This window comes from Petromyzon marinus, chromosome 47 (genome assembly GCF_048934315.1).
Source record: "Petromyzon marinus isolate PM22_M1 ecotype Great Lakes invasive population chromosome 47, UKy_Petmar_22M1.pri1.0, whole genome shotgun sequence".
NCBI classification, from domain to species: domain Eukaryota; kingdom Metazoa; phylum Chordata; class Hyperoartia; order Petromyzontiformes; family Petromyzontidae; genus Petromyzon; species Petromyzon marinus.
Genome location: NC_133713.1, coordinates 11,561,578 through 11,577,766, shown reverse-complemented (window position 1 = coordinate 11,577,766; position 16,189 = coordinate 11,561,578). Strand labels below are relative to the sequence as shown.

Below are 16,189 nucleotides of genomic sequence, written 5' to 3'. Positions count from 1 at the left end.
GAGGATGAGGAGACTGTTCGACCTGGGGGCAGATGGCGCCGTTCGTGGAGGTCGGGTGTCGACTGTGCAACAGCTGCGGGGTCTTGACCAGGAGAGGCGCGGTGGGGCGGTCGTGCGTGCCGCCGTTGTTGGCATTGACCCTGGCGACATGAACCGCTTTGGAAGAGAAGACAGATTGCTTTCTGGGGCAGGATTAAGGTCTGCCACTGTAGATGACGTCGCAGAACTAATTCTGACATCGCTTGTCCACGCGAGGTGACACGGCCGTTTGTCCCTCGGAGTGTTTGTCGCACGGCCGTCGAACTGACATTTTATATGACAGCGCTCAGAACTGTGCTTGGGCGGGGATGGTTCTGTGTGTGTCTGTGTGTGTCTGTGTGTACAGTGAGGGAAAAAAGTATTTGATCCCCTGCTGATTTTGTACGTTTACCCACTGACAAAGAAATGATCAGTGTATAATTTTAATGGTAGGTTTATTTGAACAGTGAGAGACAGAATAAAAACAAAAAAATCCAGAAACACGCATGTCAAAAATGTTATAAATTGATTGGCATTTTAATAAGGGGAATAAGTATTTGACCCCTCTGCAAAACATGACTTAGTACTTGGTGGCAAAACCCTTGTTGGCAATCACAGAGGTCAGACGTTTCTTGTAGTTGGCCACCAGGTTTGCACACATCTCAGGAGGGATTTTGTCTTACTCCTCTTTGCAGATCTTCTCCAAGTCATTAAGGTTTCGAGGCTGACGTTTGGCAACTCGAACCTTCAGCTCCCTCCACAGATTTTATATGGGATTAAGGTCTGGAGACTGGCTAGGCCACTCCAGGACCTTAATGTGCTTCTTCATGAGCCACTCCTTTGTTGCCTTGGCCGTGTGTTTTGGGTCATTGTCATGCTGGAATACCTATCCACGACCCATTTTCAATGCCCTGGCTGAGAGAAGGAGGTTCTCACCCAAGATTTGACGGTACATGGCCCCGTCCATCGTCCCTTTGATGCGGTGAAATTGTCCTGTCCCCTTAGCAGAAAAACACCCCCAAAGCATAATGTTTCCACCTCCATGTTTGACGGTGGGGATGGTGTTCTTGGGGTCATAGGCAGCATTGCTCCTCCTCCAAACACGGCGAGTTGAGTTGATGCCAAAGAGCTCCATTTTGGTCTCATCTGACCACAACACTTTCACCCAGTTGTCCTCTGAATCATTCAGATGTTCATTGGCAAACTTCAGACGGGCATGTATATGTGCTTTCTTGAGCAGGGGGACCTTGCGGGCGCTGCAGGATTTCAGTCCTTCACGGCGTAGTGTGTTACCAATTGTTTTCTTGGTGACTATGGTCCCAGCTTTCTTGAGATCATTGACAAGATCCTCCTGTGTAGTTCTGGGCTGATTCCTCACCGTTCTCATGATCATTGCAACTCCACGAGGTGAGATCTTGCATGGAGTCCCAGGCCGACGGAGATTGACAGTTCTTTTGTTTCTTCCATTTGCGAATAATCGCACCAACTGTTGTCACCTTCTCACCAAGCTGCTTGGCAATGGTCTTATAGCCCATTCCAGCCTTGTGTAGGTCTACAATCTTGTCCCTGACATCCTTGGAGAGCTCTTTGGTCTTGGCCATGGTGGAGAGTTTGGAATCTGATTGATTGCTTCTGTGGGCAGGTGCCTTTTATACAGGTAACAAGCTGAGATTAGGAGCACTCCCTTTAAGAGTATGCTCCTAATCTCAGCAGCACCTGGGAGCCAGAAATCTTTCTGATTGAGAGGGGGTCAAATACTTATTTCTCTCATTAAAATGCAAATCAATTTATAACATTTTTGACATGCGTTTTTCTGGATTTTTTTTGCTGCTATTCTGTCTCTCACTGTTCAAATAAACCTACCATTAAAATTATAGACTGATCATTTCTTTGTCAGTGGTCAAACGTACAAAATCAGCAGGGGATCAAATACTTTTTTTCCCTCACTGTATCCGTGTGTGTTTGTGTGTTTGCAATCATTAGCGACAGGGCGGGGACCATCAACAATCAACTCACTCATCTTACCCACCCCCTCCCCGATATAAATTATGTAAAAAAGAAAAAATCAAAGACCCACACACACACACAGACTCCTAAATTGATTATCGCGCAAATAAATTATGAAATTGGGTCCGGGTAAAGTCTCTGTAGGCTTCACCTCCCCAGTGCGTTCAATACTCAGCCCCCCCCCGCCCCCTACACTAACTCCACGTCGCCCTCGCTCCACAACCCGCTGCTCGCTTGTTCCAGCCCGTTACCGCGGCGTGTAATTTCGAATGTGCCATTACAATTGATTCCCCAAAAGTTTTACGATCCAACGACCCCTTGGAAAATTGGAAAAATATGCTTGGACGGGTCGATGGACGGCTGGCGGGGGGGGGGGGGGTCAGGAGAGGGGGGTGGTGGAGACGTTGGAGGCGCGCTGTCTCGCAACGTTTATTTCTCAAATCGATACGGGGGGCGTCCGTCGTAATTGACTGAGTTTTCATGGGCTGGTTGTGCGTTTGCATTTCGTGCGTTTGTACGTTGTGTGTGTGTCTGTGAGTGCATGTTTGTGTGGAGCGGTGGAGTGTAGCGGTCAGCGCACTGCGCTACGAACCCGTCGACCTGAGTTTGAGTCCCGCTCACGGCCAACGGCAGTTACGATTATCTGAACCGGTCCTGGGCCTCCCCTCGGTCGACTCAGCCTCAAATGAGTACCTGTTGCAGTGTGTAAACATCACCACTAGGGAGACAAAGGTGGTCGGGCGTGGTGCTGGCCACCCACCTCCTTGTGTGTTGTTCCGGCCTTCATAGGTGCTCGCTAACAGCACTTGCCCCAACAGGCTGTTAAGGCTACACGGGGAACTTTGTCTTTGCATGCGCATGTTTGCCGGCGTAATGACGCGTGTGTGCGTGCATGCATGTGTGAGCGTGTATGGACGTACGTGTGTGTCTGTGTGTGTTGGGGGAGGGGGAGTGGTAGTGCAAAGGTCAGTGCACTGCACTATGAGCCCAGCGACCTGATTTTGATTACCGGCCACGGCTTGCATCATTTGCAAGTGGTATCAGTACTTCTGTACTGGGCCTCCCCTAGGTCAACTCAACGTTCACTGATGAACCGGCTCAGCGTGTAAAATATAAGCACTGGGAAGATAAAGGTGGCCGGGCATGGTGCCACGTGCTAAGTGGGCCTTGGTAAGTGCTCACAAACAGCACTAGCCCCAACAGTCTAAAGGTTATGTGGGCGATGTTCGTGTAGTGTTCATCTTTTCGAGTGCATTATTATGTGCATGTGTACAAGCACGTGAGTTTGTGCGGGTGTTGTCCATGTACTGTGGGAAGCGGCGGTGTAGCGGTTAGCGCGCTGCATGACGAACCCGGTGATGCGAGTTCGATTCCCGCTCATGGCCATCAACAACAGTGACGATTTATCTCAACCGGTCCTGGGCCTCCCCGAGGTAGACTCGGCCACAAATGAGTACCTGGTGCGAAGTGTAAAAACATCGCCACTGGGGAGGCAAAGGCGGTTGAGCGTGTTGCTGGCCACCCACCCCCTTCGTGTGCCGTGTCGGTCATCATAGGTGCTCGCTAACAGCACTTGCACCAACAGTCTGTTCAGACTATACGGGGAATCTTTGTCTTTTTGTCCATGTACTGTATATTTATACATGTTGGGGGGGGGGGGGGGGGGGCGGGCCGGTTTAGCGCGCTGCGGTACGAACCGCAGCGCGCTTCTTGCCGCGAGGAACGAGCGCTAGCGCGGCGCGTGACCCCTGTCGCCCGGTGACGGCGTGATGCCCGCCGTGTTGTTTCCCCAGCTACCTGCCGGACGTGATGATGGACGGGCTGGCGAACCAGATCAACAACCCGGAGGTGGAGGTGGACATCACGAGGCCGTCGGCGCTGGTGCGGCAGCACATCATGGCGCTGCGCGTCGCGACCAACCGTCTGAGGAACGCCTACAGCGGCAACGACGTCGACTTCCAGGACAACGGTGAGGCCCCGCCGTGTGGGTCTGTGGCGCCGCTGGCCGCGCGACTCTCGCACCTCGCCCGACCCCTCTTGAGTAGCGGCGCCCGCCAACGAGTCCAGACGTCTAACGGACATCTGTGAAAACCACTGGACCTCTTTTGGAGAAGAGCTTCATAGCCCATCGGATTTTTCCAATATAAATACAAATTCTGATTCTGAGGCCCGCGGTGAGCTCCCTCGTGTTTACTACAAATGATGTTCGGCGAGGCTATACGGAAGGGGGGGGGAGCGGGGATCTTTGTCAGTCTGTGTGTGCGTAGCAAACAGCACTTGCTCCTAGTCTGCTCAGGTTACACGGGGGATCTTTGTCTGTGTGTGCGTAGTGGGGGAAGCGGTAGTGCAGTGGTTAGCGCGCGGCGCGATGAACCTGGTGACTCCGGCCAACATCAGTGATGTTTATCTGAAACTGTCCTGGGCCTGCCCTTGGTGCGGTGTGTAAACATCGCCACTGGGGAGACAAAAGCAGCCAGGCGTGGTGCTGGCTACCCACCCCCTCACGTGCCATGCTCTCCTTCATCGGTGCTCCTCGATAACGGCACTTGCCCCAAGAGTCTGTCAACGCGCCGTGGGGAATCTTCGTCTTTTTTGCGTGCGTAGGCGATGACAGCAGCGGCTCTGGAAGCGGCTGCATGGAGGAGCCATGCTCGCCGGACTTCGAGTCGTCGGGAACCGAGAGCCCGGGCTCTCAGAAGAATGTTCCTCGCCTCTCATCGTCGTCGTCGTCATCGTCAGCGACGGGAGCGGCGGCGACGATGGCGACGGCCCTGTTGACGTTATCGCCGGGCGGCCGGCTTTTCGTGCTGCTCTTGCCGCCAGTGGCCGCCTGGCTCTGCGCAAGGGGATGAAGGAATGAGATATAAGGGTGCTGTGCGTGCGTGCGCGCATGTGTGTGCGCGTGGGTGCGTGTGGATTGTAAGTACAGGCAAGGTGGGTGTTTATATGTCTTGTAACATACACTGTTGCCAATTATGTATTGCCACTTTTCTTGATCAACAACTTTAATAATGTCTTTATTCGCCCAGGAAAACGTCGCCGTGTCCCACGACTAGTTTTCAAGAGGGCCCTGCTTAGGATAATTGGCATATTCCTAATTTGAGCATCTTCCCGGCGAGAGGAAACCAGAGTGCTTGGAGAAAACCCAGGCATTCGAGGGGATAGCACCGATTATTATTTTCTAACAGAGAGGTGAATTGGTTGCCACTGGTGATCGCGGATTAAAACTTAAAGTACGCGACGCAGAGTGAAACGGACGACACACACTGCTTGCTCCCGTCATGAAGCTTGCGGTTTCAAGACGTCGCAAATCATAATGGGCAGCATCTGGGGAATGGAAAAATTATATATTTGCCATAATCGAGCTTGATATGCAGGACAGATTTTACCCTCTAGTCAGTTCCAAGCCATTTGAGACTGTGGTGCTCTCAAGCGGTGTTGGGAAATTGGGTCAAGAACAAGTTGGTATTTAAAAAAAAAGGCTCACTTTTTATAAACTGTATCATTATTTAGCTTACGCTATGCAGAGCTGTTGTGCCGTTTTAAAAGTTAATGTTTTAAGAGACCTTTACTTTAATCGGTCTCTTTTGTCGGTACGATGTCGTTTCATTGTGATTCCAAAAGTAATGTTATTGTGCTGTTGGCCTGGAAATGAACAAAAAGTATACAAGCGCGTGTATCACATGAGCTGTGGATATCGCGAATGATCAGGTATAGACCAATACAACAAACAAAAACCCCCGAGGAAATGTCTGATCAATGTACAGTATTGTTTTCATGTTCGAAAACCGAGTGGTTTGGCACGTGGGAGACGTAAACCCTGCAGATTTGTGTTTATTACTTAAATTACGTAGAATCTTTGTTTTATGTTGCTCACTCGTAATGAGCAAGAGAATTAGTTAAGGAGGAAGGAGTTCTGCTACCCATGTGAGGATGATTAAAGAGGACTTCACATTGTCATTTAAAATATTATTTTCATTTGGGCAAGAATGTTGGCATTACAATCTCTCAAAACGTTATAAGACAGTGATCGCTCTTCTTAATATGTTTGAATTTTTGACAAAAACAGTTTTCATATTTTAAATTGTGAATAATCAATACAAGTAGTTTTATTATTATTGTTGTGATCCATTTAGAACCGGCTCATGACTTAAATCTAACAAGATCACGAATTGTAACTCTACTCTTCTGCTTCCACACAGCATGTGCAGGTGAGAGAAGAATACATAACTGGAATGTGATTGCAGCGGCTTCATTGGAATTTATAAACGCAAGTTGGGATTTCACTCAAAGACTTCTTCTTAGGCGAACTTTCTATTCAAAGTATAACACTATCATCATGCATTCAAAATATAGCATTATTACCGTTATGGAATCCTTTAATCAAAGTGTCTCTCTGGTTAAGTGAGCATGGGGTGGCACGTGTTGACTCGAACAGCCCCGAGCTAGTGGTGGGAAATTCCACATTAGTATGTCGGGGCTATCCCTTGCATAGAACAACCACTTTCAACTACCCACAGTGATACACATTTTAATCATCCATGGAGGAATTATGGCAAATTAACTGTCCCAATCCACAACTCGGTTTAAAACTCACGACCTTGTGAGTTGAGCGCTCTAACCAGAGTGCGTAACTTGGCTGACACAAAACAAAATTTCGAAGAGACGAGCGATTTATGAATTCCAGAGATTGACGATTGTGAGCAAAAAATGCAGGGTAGTCCGTTAATAGCGATTCGAAGGCAAAATGGCATGGGGCCGCCGTCAGTGTGTACATTTGCCATGTGGCTGTGTGGATGATTGACCTTAATGTTTTAATTGAGTATTTATAAGTGGGGCACAGCAATGTTTGTTTTTAGCAAGGCAGGCCTGTTGATAACAAGCACCCGGGGCCTAATTTATGTCCCTGCTGAAAAGCTGTCTCTGCCAATGTTTTGCAGAAAAAAAAGGTTTCCACAAACTTTGCCATTTTTCCACTGAAAATTGGTGGACAAAGTGGTTCATATCAATCCACCAACACTGACACTGGGCCTTTGGTTAAATATAAGCATTAGTTATTGAGGTGCAGGGTTTTTTTTCTTTCAATTCATAATCTGAGAATAATGCAAGGGACTATTATAACAACATTAAAACAACAAAATATCTGCCACCAAAATGCCCCTGTTGAAATAGGTTTGCACCTTGCTGAACACGTGCTTGTAACTTAATATTTTTTATTGATTACGTTTTTTTATTGTTCCTACACAAATCACTTCCCCATTTAATCATTTCGTAAATTGTTTGTTTATTAACATTCTATCTTATGAGCACTGGCTGGGCATAATGAGCGTGTCCTGACTGTCGCACTTATTACTGGGTTCTTAAAAACGTTATTTCTTTTTATTTAACCAGGTGACAGTGCTTTGTTACAGCAATTATTTTTGTAAGGAAAGACAATTTTCGAGGATATTTTTTTTACATCACTGAAAGTCGGTGTTTTCTTTTCATATGGTGTTCGTTGGGGCCACGGCACCCATATAACATCGGCCAATTTTAGCAAATGAAACCACAGGGTGACTAACGTCCAGCCTCACAGTGGACGACGCACTTTGATACGAAAAAACACACACGTACCAACCTAGCAAACACACAGGACATGTGGAGAGTGAATGTGGGCATCTCCACAGGGCAGCTGTTGTTTCGTATTGTTTAGACAAGCGCAATGCAGAACATGCAGTTCACGTTTTTTTTAAACAAATATTTCTTTCGATTTTTTTCGGAGCCCTGCATGAATTATAAATGTATCACAATAGCGAAAGAAACGTGGTTTGCAGAACAGAAATTAAATCGCAGAAGTCGCATTTGTAAATTAAATAAGTATTGGCAGACTTAATCTAGGGATGTAGAGTGTGTGTTTGGAGTGTGTGTACGAGTTTGGATTAAGGTAGGAGTGACATTTATTCAGCTCTTTTGTCATACAACCATAAGGCAATATTTGGCTTCATAGGAATGAACGAAAAATGTATAATGGACACAAATATAGGCAGCCTGTATTCAATGCCATTTATTTAATTGCATGAGAGCCAAATGAGAATCATTACCTATTTTACATTATATGATAATAATTACACAATTACCCAGGAGAGCCACACATACCAGTCATTCTTAGCTATTACTGTACTTTGTTGTTATTGGCAGCGACATAAATTTGAAAGGTTTCGGCTGCGACACTGATGCATAATGGTGAAAATCTTAAGATGATATAGCTAAATGTTGTGGATTCATTCTTCAAACACACCAGTGGGTTGAAGAAGTAACTAATTGGCATTTTGTTAACGTGACACATTTTTTACTGATTGGCCGTGTCGGGTGGTGGAGGGTTGCGACACATAATAACGCGATCAAACCCAAAAAATGGTATTATGAATGATATAGCTGTACAAGATCTGTGTGCGACTTATAACCATGTGGCGGTTTGACCAAGGGTCAGCCCTCCTAGCTCAGTCCGAATACCCGCATGTATAAGTGCTGCCTCGCGATTTGGAATGCACCTTGATAATTTTCACCCTGGCCTGAAAGAATTACTCGTTGGACAGTTTGACATCAGAATAAATGATGCATCTTGGGATGAGAAGTCACATTCCATGGGCCGGTTGTATAAAACACTTGAGGCACAATTCCCTTGTTGTCGAGGGTGTCTTCATCCGTGACATTTCCGTGACATGGGGAGCACTTTCATGGAAATGACTCCATTCGCGACAATGGGGCAATCCGGCGGTGTGATGTGTTCGAGCCGTTTTGTCAAGTCGTGAATTTGGCCTCCTTGAAGTGAAAATTTCCCACGTCGTTTTAAGAACATAAGTGCGAAAATATAACCAAGGCGTTTCATGCAACTTTTTGCAATTCATATATATTGTACCAATTTATTTCTGAGATGCACAACGATGCGTGTACACATATACGGGTACACACAGATGCAACGATACCCGAGTCAGACTTGAACACACACTGGTACACGCCTATCAAGCACATGTGCGCGGCTACAAATGAATGCCTCACATTTAATCTCATATAAGCGGCTAAGGAATATCTTATTTTTATTTTCCTATGTTCGCGTGTGTAATCATATGTGTGTAATCATATGCCGCAAAGGCATTAACGTCTTTGCGGCATATACATGGTATGACTTTTAAGAGTGTCCCCAAGTAACATTTTATTATTAAATATTCCCTGGCTACACTTTTAAAAGACACACCCTGTACACATAACGTATTTTGTTACGTATAAATATATAATTATATGCTGTATAAAACCATATTTGTACACATATATAATTATGTATATATATGTGTGAATACTTTATAATGTAGGCACATGCTGAGGCACACAGAACACTTTTTTAAACACGTCAAAGCCTACGATTAAGTAAGCATGTTAATGGTGTATTATGAGCTTATGTACATATTAACTTTGCATTAATTATAACATTAATATCTTAATTACGCCACTAGATATTTTCACCATGAATGCAGTCAACATGAATTTGCAGAATGACGAGGCATATGACACGTTTCAATAGTGTCATTTCAACTCAGTCATGTAGATGAGTGCATTTTGTGAGTTGCACATAAAATTGCATTTGCCGAAGCTGTATTCATGGTAAAAATATATATATTCTAATCAGTTGTATCTATGGGAGTAAATACTATGGGTGAAACGAGGGTCTGGTTGAAATTCCACCATCACCAAAAGCAGATACTTCATTGTATTTCAAATTGCTCCGAGTATATCGAGGTGCCCTTCTCCTGTTAAGGACTCGGAACACGACGGCACATAATGCCAATATTTGCATCCGGAAGATTGTTTCCCTAATAGAGAGATCAGCAACGGCAGCAGCAGCATGCAGGCCACCCCATGTCCCCTCGCTGTAACGATTTCCATGGTGGGCTGTAAATAAGACAGTAAATAGCACAACAAGGAATGCGTTGAAATCTAACACGCAAACCTAAAGGAGAATGCCCGGGAATGTGGGTATCCATGAGCAGTCAGTTATAGTTATGAAACTTTGGTTTCTTGAAACAATAAAATTCCAGAAAGCAAATGTGCCTTGGGAATTTGAAAAAAAAACTGCAGCGTGCCACAGAGAAACACATCAATGATGCAAAAACATCCACCGTGCATGCATCATGTTTTAATATGAGATTAGGGTCCTCATTCAAAATTTCAGTGCTCCTACCCTGGAGGAACCTCGTGTATTTTATATATATAGCAGCACCCCCATCGTCCACTGAACCCGACACACCCTCACACCACAGACGTTACGTCTCGGATTTATCACAGTAGGCGACCCTGACTGCTGTATTCTCTCTGCCGCTGAAATGGTTATTCCGCTCGATTAAGACGCCCACCCAAATATTAAAAATATCGAAACGGAAATGGTGTTGATAATCACAGCGGTAGCAACACACAAACACGTTTTTTTTTAAACAAGGCTAAGTGTAGAGTTGACATCAGACCCAGAAGGGCTTTTAAAGCAGCAGTGCATGCGAGCTTCCCCCACGCTCCCCGTCGCTGGAACCTGCTGTGCGTTTCTCACGAAATTTCTGACGACTCGGATTTCATCGCTAAACATCCGTAAGTGGTTCGGTGGTCTGAAGTCAAAGATTGGCACAAGCCGACTCGTGGCCCAGTGTTCATTATGCTGAGCCTCACACCATCACTACCAGGGAAAGGCATGGGTGCTATGACTGTGCCTGTATACAAACCCTTAAATCGTACTGTCATTGTAACTTAAGTATATAACATATGCAATGATGTGTATTGCCTGTGACAGTTTTACCTCTGCTCAGTAAAGCTTCACTGACGCCTCAAATTATTTGGAAAAGGGACAACTTCGTATCACCATTTGTGGTGGTACAAATTCTGCATTGGTACACACAGCTCTATTGCTGGCCTGCTAACAGATCCGCGAAATTAACCATCTGCTGTGGATATTAATAATTCCTTAAAATAACAGGCCAAGCTTTCTGCAGATCAGCAAAGTCAAATTCCACATACACTACAGTTGTAGTTTAACATTGCTTTGATAACCTGGGCAAATTTGCAACGCTGATCACAGCTAAACTTCAGTTATATTCATTTTTTTACAAAAGTCACCTGACAAGAAAGCTGTAAGTACATCTCTATGTACTTTGAAAGATGTAAACAAGAACCCACCACCATCAATGCTCGTGTCACCACTACCAATACATTGTATCTGTCACCACCACTGCCACCACGATTACCAAAAACATGTTAACAACCCACTAGGGTTGTTGAATTGTTATATTTTTCAAGATCAATAACCGCATGGAAAATGGTTAAAACTGTAACTGTTTTACGGCACATTGAAATGAATAACAATTTAAAATGTTGAAATAAAAAACGAAGGGAGCTGCCGTGACGTTGCAACCCAGAGGTTGCTCGTTTGACGCCATGTCCCGGCACGGGAATTTAAACAGGGATGCACATTTCTTAAATTCCTCCCTCCCCCCGCGCTTCTGTCCAGGTCGCGTGCGGTGGGGTAAAGTGTGGGTACTTCCACATTTTACAATGTTTGGTCAGTAGGGCTGCACCTTTACATCTTAAAAGAGAAACAAGGACACATGTACCACGCGGAGACTTAGGTCTGCTGCTGGTGCCTTACGATTGCTACCGTGCGATTTGAGCTATTCCTGACTTTCGGAATCGGGAATCAATTCTTAAAACAATTACCGGTTAACTGATATATATCATTTAACAACCCCAGCCACCAACAACCACGAATCAATGCCTCAAAGAACATGTCTTCATTGTGAATAAGAGTTTTGTGGACAGCACAGCCACCTGTGCACACTGTCACAAGGATGGCAACGTTGCTACAATTAAGAGGAATCGCTTCAAAGCTGTGGTGAGGCAGTGGTAGAAGCAGGGATTGTCTGGGATACTGGGAGTTGTCGGGCTATCAAACTACCAACAGTATTCTGCTGATACAAACTGTGCCAAGTCTGCAGTGGCCGAATTCCAGGGCCGGCTTACTGACCAAATGGCTGGGTGCCCAGTCACCTGGACCAATTGTGGCTGCTGGTGGCACTTGGGCTGCTAACATGGCACAGAAACTGTCATACGATATGCAGCAGCCATATAAATTAGACATAGATTTCGACGATATGAATTCAACTTGGCACAGCTACAGATTCTCGAGTGCCATTTCTCAGGCTTCTCCATCTCCATCTGGACCATATTTAAATGTCTAGCAGTGCAGTATTCACCATTCAAACGTCACATTGCTTGCTTGGTAAACATCACATGATGTACGGTGGGGAGGAATGTGTTTATTAAAAAGTTTACACATTCCTTTGGCTTCAGATTTTAGAACGGGGTTAGTGGTTTGTATACTCTAATCCTCCCAATCCCCTTGATGCAGGTCAACTTTCCAAGTCTACCAATTAACAGACCCGCCGCAAAGACAGTTGCTTGTAAAGGCAGAAGAGAAACATTGACAGACGTGAAAACCAGGACTGTGGCCGAATAAAAAAAACTATATGTTGTGTGGCAGACAGTCCATAATAATCAAGCTTCATTTCCCGAAGTCTGCTGCCCAGCCCAGCCCAAGCAATGCAGAGTTGTCTCGATCATGTTTTGTGTCACTGATACCAGGTGCCATTGACCCAACTTGAGATGAAAAATACGGAGTGGCACATTCTACATTCTTGAATCCAACTAATCCAGGTTGTTCATATTGGTGGAATGTTTTTGTGTTATGCGTATAACAAGCCTCGTGTGTGTGTGTATGTTTGTGTCTAATCAATTAAAGAACTGTATAATATTATTGTACCGTAATACTTAAGAATATACGTCTTCACTACCCTTAATTAATGATGACATAGGTCCGCGCTTAATTGAAGGCTAGGGGAACACTGTATTTTTATTTATTTATATAATTTTCAAAGGTCAGGCATTTTGAACGTGACAATTATTTCGGTTTTCGAAGAAAGGCGGAGGGCATATTATTGCCTTTGAGCCGCAATTTAAAGCGTGATTCACAAATTTAAAAAAACAGGACTCTATAAAGTTCAGAAAACCTGACCTTTAAAACTGAAGCTGTACCGCAGGATTAAGTTAGCGGTGCTCATTTGTAGGCATTCCATGGTCAATGTATGACTGTAGATACTTTTTAAACAAACATAAAAAATAAAAAATAAACTCTTCTGCTTAAATATTTGACTATCAAATGGCGTTTTTGTGTGCATGACATGCGTGTACTGCAATTATACGCTTGTGTTGTGGTTCCATGTCTGAATTAATTTCTGAATGTTTAAAAAAATATTTTTGGATAACTCAGCTTGTGTAGCAATTAACTGTTTCCTGTCATGTGAATTTTTAATTTACACATGTGGCCCAGTATCATATAACGTTAAAAAGAACACCTTTCTCTCTTAAGTCATCTTCTCTTAGCCCTAGGACAGATCAATTGCTCAATTCCCCTCCACCCCATTAGATCCCCTTCTCCATCCCATTGGATCCCCTTCTCCACCCCATTGATCCCCTTCTCCACCCCATTGATCCCCTTCTACACCCCATTGATCCCCTTCACCCCATTGATCCCCTTCTCCACCCCATTGATCCCCTTCACCCCATTGATCCCCTTCTCCACCCCATTGGATCCCCTTCTACACCCCATTGATCCCCTTCTACACCCCATTGATCCCCTTCTCCACCCCATTGATCCCCTTCTCAACCCCATTGATCCCCTTCTCCATCCCATTGATCCCCTTCTCCACCCCATTGATCCCCTTCTCCATCCCATTGATCCCCTTCTCCACCTTGCTAGGTACTGGAGCCACAACTATAGGAGAATAGACGGACATTCTTTTAGCAGTCAAAACCTTTTGATCTAGAACGTATCGGCCGTGTGAATAACGTAACATTCTAGGTTTGTCAACCCCTTTATTTATTTAAGGCTCCTTGTACCTATTTTCCCTTCATGCTTACTAATAAGTGTATTATTTAATTCAGTTGTATTGTTTCAGTAATAGTGTGAGTACAGCAGGGGTGCGGTGAGCTATTTACTATTTTTTACTTTTTATTTTACCAGGTAAGGCCCAATGATATATAGCTCTTTTCCAGAAGTATCCTGGCCACAAATGACAGCTCAACGAAGTGGCTTATCCAGGAGCGGAGCCAGGGGGGTGACAGGGTAGACAATTGTCACCCCCGAAAAAAAATAAAAAATCTGAAACATTCTGCGTATAAGTGTACGACACTCGGTCAGGCAGACTCCGTGCAACTGCATTGTCAGAGTGTGTCGCCAACCGATGGCGTGGGGTACAGCCGATTTCTCATTCAATCATTCTTGAAATTAAAATTTGTTGAATGTCACCCCGGGCTGAAAATCACGTCGCAATTTATATCAGCCAAGTAGTCTAAACGCGTCTTGATTATAAATGTGGAGAAAAAACCCGGACGACCGGGATACATTTTCACGCGACCACGGAGAGAGAGACACCGCAAACTTCAAATATACAGCAGCAGCAGGCGTCAGCGTCGGGATGGAACTCACGACCTCCTGCATACCAGGCGACGGAGTTAACATCTCCTAGCCACCATGATGATGATGATGAGAGAGACACACAAACTCCAAATATACAGCAGCAGCAGGCGTCAGGGTCGGGATGGAATCCACGACCTCCTGCATAGCAGGCGAGGTAGTTAACATCTCCTAGCCACCATGATGATGATGAGACACACAAACTCCAAATATATAGCAGCAGCAGCAGCAGGTGTCAGGGTCGGGATGGAATCCACGACCTCCTGCATAGCAGGCCACGGAGTTAACATCTCCTAGCCACCATGATGATGATGAGAGAGAGACACAAACTCCAAATATACAGCAGCAGGCGTCAGGGTCGGGATGGAATCCACGACCTCCTGCATAGCAGGCGACGGAGTTAACATCTAGCCACCGTGATGATGATGATGAGAGACACAAACTCAAAATATACAGCAGCAGGCGTCAGGGTCGGGATGGAATCCACGACCTCCTGCATAGCAGGCGACGGAGTTAACATCTCCTAGCCACCATGATGATGAGACACAAACTCCAAATATACAGCAGCAGGCGTCAGGGTCGGGATGGAATCCACAACCTCCTGCATAGCAGGCGACGGAGTTAACATCTAGCCACCGTGATGATGATGATGAGAGACACAAACTCAAAATATACAGCAGCAGGCGTCAGGGTCGGGATGGAATCCACGACCTCCTGCATAGCAGGCGACGGAGTTAACATCTCCTAGCCACCATGATGATGATGAGAGAGAGACACAAACTCCAAATATACAGCAGCAGGCGTCAGGGTCGGGATGGAATCCACGACCTCCTGCATAGCAGGCGACGGAGTTAACATCTAGCCACCGTGATGATGATGATGAGAGACACAAACTCAAAATATACAGCAGCAGGCGTCAGGGTCGGGATGGAATCCACGACCTCCTGCGTACCAGGTAACGAAGTTAACATCTCCTAGCCACCATGATGATGATGAGACACACAAACTCCAAATATATAGCAGCAGGCGTCAGCGTCGGGATGGAACTCACGACCTCCTGCATACCAGGCGACGGAGTTAACATCTCCTAGCCACCATGATGATGATGAGAGAGACACACAAACTCCAAATATACAGCAGCAGCAGGCGTCAGGGTCGGGATGGAATCCACGACCTCCTGCATAGCAGGCGAGGTAGTTAACATCTCCTAGCCACCATGATGATGATGATGAGACACACAAACTCCAAATATATAGCAGCAGCAGCAGGCGTCAGGGTCGGGATGGAATCCACGACCTCCTGCATAGCAGGCGACGGAGTTAACATCTCCTAGCCACCATGATGATGAGACACAAACTCCAAATATATAGCAGCAGGCGTCAGGGTTGGGATGGAACACACGACCTCCTGTATACCAGGCGACGGAGTTAACATCTCCTAGCCACCATGATGATGATGATGAGAGAGACACACAAACTCCAAATATACAGCAGCAGCAGGCGTCAGGGTCGGGATGGAATCCACGACCTCCTGCATAGCAGGCGACGGAGTGAACATCTCCTAGCCACCATGATGATGATGAGAGAGAGCCACAAACTTCAAATATACAGCAGCAGG

At 45.7% G+C, this 16,189-nt stretch overlaps 1 protein-coding gene across 2 annotated transcripts in view; it reads left to right on the top strand.

The window, feature by feature from the left end:
* Positions 1-13,241, top strand: part of LOC116952487 (glypican-6-like) — a 159,416-nt gene extending 146,175 nt beyond the window's left edge. For both annotated transcript variants that reach the window (XM_032971873.2, XM_032971874.2), the window contains 2 exons: positions 3,819-3,994; positions 4,630-13,241. In XM_032971873.2, the coding sequence (XP_032827764.2) occupies positions 3,819-3,994; positions 4,630-4,877 (424 nt within the window). In that variant the 3' untranslated portion in view covers positions 4,878-13,241. The remainder of the gene's footprint in view (positions 1-3,818; positions 3,995-4,629) is intronic.
* Positions 13,242-16,189: the final 2,948 nt, after the last annotated feature.